The following is a 10,688-nucleotide window of genomic DNA, read 5'->3' on the forward strand; positions in this document are numbered from 1 at the left end:
AGATATATTCTAAATATAAAAAAAAATATGCTAGACATCCCTAATTTTGAAAATAAATTGATCCAATGTTGAAGGATGGGAGAGTCCACTAGGCATAAATGGGTTAAATAAATTCAAAATTATGCCCCAGACTAAAGTAAACAAGACACACTTGTGGTCAGACAAAGAGACCAGTTGATTAACCCATTTATGCCTAGTGGACTCTCCCATCCTTCTAAATTGGATCAGTTTATTGCCAAAATTAAGGATGTCTAGTATATTTATTTCTATATTTAAAATATTTCTTACAGAAATTCCTATAAGCAAACAGCGCAGACTTCCCTTGAAAACAATATACAACTTTCTATATTTAACATGGTCTAGAGATGATACAAGATCATTTAGCATGAAAACTGAGCAATATTTCATTTTCAAAGAGAAATTAACATCATTGATAAAGACTAAAGAGCTGGTTGCTGGGTTTTACACTAATAAGATTTTAATTGCCATGGTGATAGGCAAATAGATATCAAAGCGCTGAAGGCACTGAAGATGTTCGCTATTGCCTAATTTAACACGCAATTCATTTTTGAAAATCAATCGCAAGTTTGAAATGAACACACGTCAACTTTATAAAGTGTGTGTCATAGCGCACGGGTCGAGTTTTGTGTGCACTTTTTATCATCCTTATTATTTCATAGAAATAACTAAGACAAAATAAAAACAACATGCTTTTTGGAAGTTCTGAAAGCATAGAAAGTATGATGAAAATGGTAATGATAACTTAATATAAAGAAAATTTGCAGTCACCATCATATTAAAGGAATACTTTTTTCTAATATCAAATGACTATCTCACCAAGAATATAAATTCATAATGAAAGTTCAGTGTACAAAACTTTTGATTTTTGACACCATATACAAATTCAAAATATACAATAATCTTCGTATCTTGTAAATGGAGGAATAAAAGTATATAAACATTGCTGTTTATGCTTTACTTGTTACCCGAGCAGTTCACACGGTGTCAACAACGCTAACATAAACATAGGTATAGAGCACTAATGCGCTTGTAGGCGTAGCTGTTTCAGTTTTCATCTTAGTGACTTTTACATAACGCCAACAGACACGCATGAATATTTTCGAATATTTAATAAGCTGATTCGAGATACAACCTCATTAATAATGCTCATTGCTTAATAAAATTCTTATTTCAAGTAAAAAAATTTTCAGATCAGGCATATAGATCTTTAATAATTAAATGCAACCACTTCTGTCATATCAAAATAGAAGACTTAAAAGCCTGTAAACCGATGCTCAATACTAAGATTTTACAGTAAAACATTTATTTATTCTTTTGGGGTAATGATATATATAAACATTTGGATTTCACAATAAATGATATTTAAGAACATCTGTACATTTTTTTAAAATAAATAATAATTATAAATAATATTACAAAAAAAGGTTTTGTGGAGTTGTGTGGAGTTGGTCTGTGTTAAAAAAAAGACAGATAATAATTGACACGAATTGGTCTCAGCATGTTCAATAAATTATAACAGTATGTTTCCGTGGGAACATATAACACAGGCAAGTGTTATATGGTGTACAACAAATGTCTATTGTAAATGACAATATTTAATCTTCCCATCATTTATATACATTATATAATATATTACATGTATTTTTCTGTTTATGACAAAAAAGCATGTCATAGCTAATGATGAAGATGATGATGTAGATGATGATGATGAGAATGATGAGAAGGATGATAATGATGATAATGATAATGATGATGATGATGGTGATGGTGGTGGTGGTGGTGGTGGTGGTGATGATGATGGTGATGATGGTGATGATGATAATGATTTTGATGATGTTGAAGATGATGATCAGGAGGAGGAGAAAGAGGATGATGATGATGATGCTTCTGCTGCTGCTGATGATGATAACGACGATGGTGATGGTGGTGGTGGTGGAGTCGATGATGACGATGATGATGATGATGATGATGATGACGATGACTATGACGATGATGTTGATGATGATGATGATGATGTTGATGGTGATGGTGATGGTGGTGGTGGTGATGATGATGGTGATGATGATGATGTTGACGATGAGAATGATGATGGTGATGGTGGTGGTGATGATGATGATGGTGATGATGATGATGATGATTGTGATGATTGTCATGATGGTGATTATGATGATGCTGCTGCTGCTGCTGATGATGATGATGATGATTGCGATGGTGGTGATGATGATGATGATGATGATGATGATGATGATGATGATGATGATGATGGTGATGATGATTGTGATGATTGTCATGATGGTGATGATGATGATGATTGTGATGATGATGATGATGATGATGATGATGATGATGATGATGATGATGGTGATGGTGATGATGATTGTGATGATTGTCATAACGGTGATGGTGATGATGATGATGATGATGATGATGATGGTGATGGTGGTGGTGGTGGTGGTGATGATTATGGTGATGATGATGTTGATGATGATGGTGATGATGATTGTGATGATTGACATGATGGTGATGGTGGTGGTGGTGGTGGTGATGATGATGATGGTGATGGTGATGATGATGATGATGATGATAATGATGATGGTGATGGTGGTGGTGGTGGTGGTGATGATTATGGTGATGATGGTGATGATGATGTTGATGAAGATGGTGATGATGATTGTGATGATTGACATGATGGTGATGGTGGTGATGACGATTATTATGAAATTTATACAGATATTATGATTATTATTTGACAATTGTGATAATGATAATGAAGATGAAGAAAATGATGATAATGCACTGACTCTTGTTACTCATATTTATTTTTATTTTTTTCTCAAAATTTCTTTACAAGTTTTTGATAAAACCTTGCGAAAACCACCTGCTAATATTTTTTTTGTTACATGAAGTTTTAGATGAATGCCACAGAACCATTTGCGCTCTTGTGTTCTTTCTTGTATACCTCCATGGCCAGTCAGGCCTTTGACTGGATTAAAACAATCAGGAATTGAGTTTAATGATGCTTACTATTGCTAATCTTAAATCATGACAAGTTGGTACTTTATTTTATTTTCACTGTTAATCAAAATAACCTATCTCATGTGAGCACATTGCATCCTATCAATGTTTGTGGTTCTGCTTTTAAATAAAATTCTACAACACCAACATTTTTAATAAAAAAGTAACACTCTGGTCACAATGCACATGCTATATGTCTAGTCGTTAACATTAACTTATACAATTGACATTGTATTTTTTTAAGGCTAGGGACCAAGTACTGACTGTACAATACTGATCTATACATCGTATCTTACAAGCTGTTTCTTGTGAAAAGTTTGCTGTCTCATCATTATGTCTAAAGCTGGACTTTTAAGTCCAGCTTTAGACATAATCTCACTACCAACACCCTACCAGCTCACATGGAAATATGTATAATAGGTGCCCAATATACATAATTATGAATCTTTATCATGACCTGGCAGTGATGGGGAAAGATTTGTGCTTAATATCATTCAACATGTATTTCTATGAAGTCAGTCAAGAGCCACTTATTCAGAAAACGGACGCAATTTTTATTAACTGCTATTCCTAGAAATCCACGATTTAAGTACTCACAGTCAACAAGGATGAATGTTGACCCTTTTTTTTACTGAAGCTGTCTTTAATCCAGATGTTTTGGCCGAGATTTCTTACCATACTTGTATGCAGCAAGAAAATTGATGGCAGATATTATTGCGCTCATGTTCATATTCTTTGCACGTTTATGCTGTTTGCATCTGCCTTCAATGTCAACATTAGTAGATTTCACGCAACCAATCTGCCTTCCATGTAAATAAAAGTAGATTTTATGGAAACATTTGACTATATCTGCAAGGCGCAGGATGTTAGTCCAAAATTAAAATTAAGGATGTTTGGGTAGCTATGAATATTTAGAATTTTTAAGTAATTAAACTTTGGCCGTATATAGACGTATATATATATATATTTGATATAATGTGATAATGCTGGAACAAGGCTTACTTAATTATTTAAATAAATAATTTTATAAAATTTAATTAATATTTATTAAAATATTTATTGCAGGACCTTTGCCCCATCAGCATGCATGGTTGTCAGGTACAGAAAAACATTAATAACTGAAAAAGGAACCAGACTGCGCTAGATAAAACATTCGCACAAAAGAGAAGGGGGGGGGGGCGCTACGAAAAAATAACATTACAGGTATTTCACTGTTGTAAATATGGGGTTATATGGGGCAAAGGTCCTGCAATAAATATTTTATTAAATATTTATTAAATCTTATAAAATTAATAATTAATAATTAAATTTAACTAACAAAATTAATAATTCAATTTAACTAACAAAAGATACATGAAAAAGCTCTTTATTACTTTATTAAAATTTTCGATTTTCGATTGGAAATGGGGCAGAATTGGGGCCCTACGGGAATGGGCGGAAATGGCATGATCGTCTATGAACCATGCACATTTGCGTTGCTCTTCTAGTTTGAAACCTAACTTAATTAAAACTAACTTTCACAACAACAAAAACTTTGCATTTTCGCAACAAATATGGGGTGGTATTTCACTGATGTAAATATGGGGTGGTAATTCACTGATGTTAATAGGGGTGGTATTTCACTGATGTAAATATGGGGTGGTATTTCATTAGTGTAAATATCGGATGATAATTCACTGATGTACATGTAAATATGGGGTGATATTTCACTGATGTTAATATGGGGTGGTATTTCATTAGTGTAAATATCGGATGATAATTCACTGATGTACATGTAAATATGGGGTGGTAGTTCACTGATGTGAATATGGGGCGGTATTTCACTGATGTATATTTGGGGTGGTATTTCATGGAATTATTCACAGAACAGTTTATTTATAATGATAGTGTTAAACTTAATGTCAAATAAAGAATGTGTGTTTTTGACCGAATAAATTTAGTTTATATGGTGCAAAAATTAAGGGCCCAGAAGACAATTAACCAATCATATTTGTCCTGCTATGGTATCAGTGTTTTTATTTTGTTCAAATTTGGGTCTGGTATGGGGGCCCATTCCATATTATCCATTATAAAGTATTTGTTAGCATGAAATTAATAAGATTAATTACAAATTTTTAGTACATAAGACGTGATACTTCTCAAATCAAAGTGAACCAGCCCCATTCTCAAAATAGTGAACAAAAACACTGGGTATATTTAGGACAAACATCTTGTCGATTATAATTTTATTTACAGTTGTCTCATTTAAAGACATTGACTTGTAAAATGTATTTTTAGCAAGGCTGTTTTCGGAGAAAACCCGAGCTATTGTCATAGCCAGCTCGTCCGCAGTCCGACGTAGGCATCGTGCTAAAACCTTAACATTGTCTCTAAAAGTGCTTCCACCTACAACTTTGAAACTTCATATGTAGATGCACCTTGATGAATTCTACATGCCACACCCATTTTTGGGTCACTAAGTCAAAGGTCAAGGTCACTGTGACCTTTAATATCAAACTTTAACATAGGCTCTAAAATCAAAGTGCTTCCATCTACAACTTTGAAACTTTATGTAGTTGCACCTTGATGAGTTCTACATGCCACACCCATTTTTGGGTCACTATGTCAAAGGTCAAGGTCATAGTGACCTCTAATATAAAACTTTAACAAAAACCTTAACATTGCCTCTAAAATCAAAGTGCTTCCACATATAACTTTGAAACTTGATATGTAGATGCACCTTGATGAGTTCTACATGCCACACCCATTTTGGGTCACTAGGTCAAAGGTCAAGGTCACTGTGACCTCTAAAAAAAAGTAAAAAATTCTGACAAGCTTTCGCAGCCGAGCGTGGCATCCGGTGCTCTTGTTTAAAAATAGCGATACCATGACATTAACTGGTAATGAAACACTTAATTATTGAATATTTCAATCCCAAATTGAACAATTGGGTTGTTTACCTAGTTATTGGTGTTAAATTAATAAAAGGACTTTTTATTTCCGTGCCCAATATCAAGAATGTGTTTTCAACTTGTAGGTGGATCATGCTCAAACTTTCACAGCTGAGGGACATTAGTGTGCAAATATTCGTAAATACATGTAAAGACAACCAGTTGTGTCAGAATTATGGCCCATTGTATGATTTTCAATAATATATAAGCCCAAATATTTTGTGTACTCAATTTCTCCTTAAGTTTGCGCCAAATGTTTGTAAAAAACTTTCACAGCTTAATTTCTTTTTTGCTTTTGAAAAACCAAGATTAATACCACGTTTTTCAAGCAAGTTTTTTTAGGTACGATAAACCTGATAATTGCGGCATCCGTGCCGAGAAAGACTCTTTATAAATTTGAATGACTTGTGTTAATTTCAATCTTGCGATTAATTTTGGAAAATGAATTGCGTCTAATATTATGCAATTGCAAACAACTTTAGTGCCTTCAGCGCTTTGATTTTTCTATGGACTATATAGGCCTTGAAAGTGTGTACTCAACTCCTCCTAAACTGCTGAGCCGATTTTGCTCACACTTTTATAGTAGAATGACCTTAATGTAAATATAATTATATAGAAAGGAATTTGTGCCATTTTAGCAGAATTTTGTCATTTTTTATTATTTTATGGGCCCACCAAGTGGGAGGCATTTAGCAATGTACTTGTCAATCAAACTGTCCATCTGTAAGTTCGTCCTTGATAACATCCGTCTTGAAACTTATGCTGTGTATCTCTTTTGTTTTATAGCTAATAGGTGGATCTCTTTCAAACTTTCACAGTTGGATGGTTTTTATATGTATATGCTTGTAAAGAAGTTTTAAGTGAAACACTTTTTGGCAGAATAATGGTCCTTGTTATCCCCCGCAAAGGCTGATGGATATAGAAATGGCCTTTTCCGTCCGTTAGTCGGTCAGTTAGTCCATCTTTCTGTCACAAAGCTTGTTAGGGCTATATCTATGAAACTATATAAGATATCAACATGGCACTTCATGGATGTGTAGATATCAATGAGGAGAAGTGCCATGCACAATACACATAACTCAAACTATCTTTAATAAGAGTTATTGCCCTTTGTTTCCGTATCATGGAACATTTTAGCGCTTTATCACAGATGCCATGCAAGATTTCAACATGAAACTTCATGGGTGTATCAATATTAATAAGAAGAAGTTCCGTGACTAAGAACCATGACCCTTCACTTTCTTAAATTAGAGTTATTGTCTTTTGTTGTTTTTATGTCCCCCACTATAGTAGTGGGGGACATATTGTTTTTGCCCTGTCTGTTGGTCTGATGGTTGGTTGGTTGGTTTGCGCCAACTTTAACATTTGCAATAACTTTTGCAATATTGAAGAGAGCAAATTGATATTTGGCATGCATATGTATCTCATTGAGCTGCACATTTTGAGTGGTGAAAGGTCAAGGTCAAGGTCATCCTTCAAGGTCAAAGGTCAAATATATGTCAAAGGTCAAATATATGGGTCAAAATCGCTCATTTAATGTACACTTTTGCAGTATTTCAATATTCAAGATAGCAACTTGATATTTGGCATGCATGTGTATCTCATGGAGCTGCACATTTAGAGTGGTGAAAGGTCAAGGTCAAGGTCATCCTTCAAGGTCAGAGGTCAAATATATGTGGCCCAAATCGCTAATTTTCTGAATACTTTTGCAATATTGAAGATAGCAACTTGATATTTGGCATGCATGTGTATCTCATGGAGCTGCACATTTTTAGTGGTGAAAGGTCAAGGTCATCCTTCAAGGTCAAATATATGGGTCAAAATTGCTCATGTAATGTCACTTCTGCAATATTGAAGCTAGCAATTTTATATTTGAAATGCATGTGTATCTCATGGAGCTGCACATTTTATGTGTATCTCATGGAGCTGCACATTTTGAGTGGTGAAGGGTCAAGGTCAAGGTCATCTTACAAGGTCAAGGTCATCCTACAAAGTCAAATGTCATATAGGGGGACATTGTGTTTCACAAACGCATCTTGTTGTACAATGGAATTTTACATGGTTATATCTCAGATATGATAATTCATGGATGTGAAGAAATCAATGAAAAGAAGTTACATGAACATAACCATAACCCTGCATTTTCTTAACTCATAGTTAATGCCCTTGGCTGTTTTTGTATGATGTAACTTTTCAAGGCTATATCTCAGATACAATACCATATTTCAACATGTAAATTCATGGGTGTTAGATATCAATGAGGAGAATTCATAAACCAATTACCATACACTTAATTATTATTTATGAGTATACCTTTATATCAAAGGATTTGCACCCAACCACAACTCAATTTATGTTTAGGGGGATATGAATTCAACGAATGTACTGGTTCTTTTTTTACACACCTGAGTACAAAATGCGGTGAGCTATGGTAGTAGCTGGCCCAGCGGCGTGTCGTCTGTTGTCATTTGTAAGAAGTCAGTTGTCAATTAGCTCCAAACCGCCAAGCGTATTTTCATCAAAAAGCACAGATTTCATAGTTGTTATGTCACATCATCAGTGGTTGTTTATAGTATTTTGTTCAAATCTAACCCAGCGACTACTTTAACTACCTGCTTTGACCAGCGCACTTTCTCTGTCAGTACGATCTCAGACCAGAAAGTGGTTGACGATTGTCCGTGCTTACTAAAGGAAGAGCTGGAGGAGAGAGTGCGTAGTCTGAAGGCAGGGAAATCTCCAGGAGTGGACAACTTCTTTTCTGAGCTGATTAAGCACTGAAGAGAAGCCTTATGTTTAAATGATATTAAAGAAAGGAATTTTGATGTGTGGAGTGTTGCCAAAATTATGGCCTTGTGTCTGTTTTTTTCCACTAAAGAATATATATTCTCAAAATGTGTTTTATTATTTCCTCTTTTACTTCTATGTGAATCTTTCCATAACTTTCATAGTTTAAGTACGTCAGTAAAGAACGGAATTTTGACAGCCACCAATTTGTGCTGAGTTATGGCCCTTTGTGTTTTTAACCAGGTTTTCCGAAGGAAAAAACTGGTTATTAGATTGGGGATGTCGGCAGGCGGGCTGGTGGGCTGGCGGTGGAACAAGCTTGTTGGGGCCATAACTTTGTCGTTCATTGTCAAATTTTAAAATCATTTGGCACATTTGTTCACCATCATTAGACGGTGTGTCACGCGAATGAATTACGTCAATATCTCCAAGGTCAAGGTCACAATTTGAGTTTGAAGGTCAAAAATGGCCATAAATGAGCTTGTCAGGGCCATAACTTTGTGATTCATGGTGAGATTTCAAAATCATTTGGCACATTTGTTCACCATCATTACCTGTGTTGCACGAAAGAATCACGTCGATATCTCCAAGGTCAAGGTCACAACTTGAGTTTGATGGTCAAAAATGGCCATAAATGAGCTTGTCTGGGCCATTACTATGTCATTCATTGTGACATTTTAAAATCATTTGGCACATTTGTTCACCATTATTGGACTCTGGTTATTAGATTGGCGATGTCGGCGGGCGGGCTGGTGGGCTGGCGGGCGGCACAAGCTTGTCCGGGCCATAACTTTGTCGTTCATTGTCAGATTTTAAAATCATTTGGCACATTTGTTCACCATCATTAGATGGTATGTCGCGCGATAGAATTACGTCGATATCTCCAAGGTCAAGGTCACAATTTGAGTTTGAAGGTCAAAAATGGCCATAAATGAGCTTGTCTGGGCCATTACTTTGTGATTCATTGTGAGATTTTAAAATCATATGGCTCATTTGTTCACCATTATTGGATGGTGTGTTGCGCGTAAGAATTACTTCAATATCTCCAAGGTCAAGGTCGCCACAACTAAAAATATATTGATTTTGAAACAACTATGTAACTATAAACAATCAGTAACAATGCACATTTTGATTTTGAGTTGTCTCTCTTTATCAGACTTTTTATGCTCCCGGTAGGGTGGCATATAGCAGTTGAACTGTCCGTCAGTATGTCAGTATGTGTGTATGTCAGTCTGTCTGTCCATCCGGAAAAAAAAATCAAGTTTAACGTTGGCCATTACTTTTGCATTATTGAAGATAGAAACTTGATATTTGGCATGCATGTGTATCTCATGAAGCTGCACATTTTGAGTGGTGGAAGTTCAAGGTCAAGGTCATCCTTCAAGGTCAAAGGTCAAATAAATAATAATTTCAAAGCAGCGTTCTTATGAAGCTGCACATGTTGAGTTGTGGAAGTTCAAGGTCAAGGTCATCCTTCAAGGTCAAAGGTAAAAAATAAAAGTAAAAAATAAATAAATTCAAAGCGGCGTTCTCATGAAGCTGCACATTTTGAGTGTTGGAAGCTCAAGGCCATTCTTCAAGGTCAAAGGTAAAAAAAATAAATATGTTTTTTAACTCAACTTTTCTTTAAATGCTGGCAAATTTCCCTTAACAGCCTATCTTTCCCTAAATAGAAAGATCATATTTAAGTGATCTTAAAGGGAGTCATTTTTTGTGCAATCAACTATTGCAAAATTATGTCTGTCATTTTTCATGTGTTGATATATATATATATATGTGCGCTTCATAAAATTATGACTGTTTGTAGTATTTTGCTCAAGTATTAAGTATATTAAGAAGATTTTTTGGTTATAATTTATATTTGATTAAATTTGACTGTGTCCATGGGGGATGAGTGTCTGTGACATATCTAGTTCTGTATGATATGGACTGAAAGTG

The 10,688-nt window shown here is 34.9% G+C and overlaps 1 protein-coding gene across 1 annotated transcript; it reads left to right on the plus strand.

Moving 5' to 3' along the window:
- Nucleotides 1-1,673: 1,673 nt before the first annotated feature.
- LOC127854614 (prostatic spermine-binding protein-like) lies at nucleotides 1,674-2,447 on the plus strand (the record flags this gene model as incomplete). The annotated part of the gene is made up of 1 exon (XM_052389678.1): nucleotides 1,674-2,447. A coding segment is annotated over exon 1 (774 nt), but the record flags the coding sequence as incomplete, so codon positions are not given.
- Nucleotides 2,448-10,688: the final 8,241 nt, after the last annotated feature.

This window comes from Dreissena polymorpha, chromosome 13, assembly GCF_020536995.1.
Source record: "Dreissena polymorpha isolate Duluth1 chromosome 13, UMN_Dpol_1.0, whole genome shotgun sequence".
Taxonomy (NCBI): Eukaryota; Metazoa; Mollusca; class Bivalvia; order Myida; family Dreissenidae; genus Dreissena; species Dreissena polymorpha.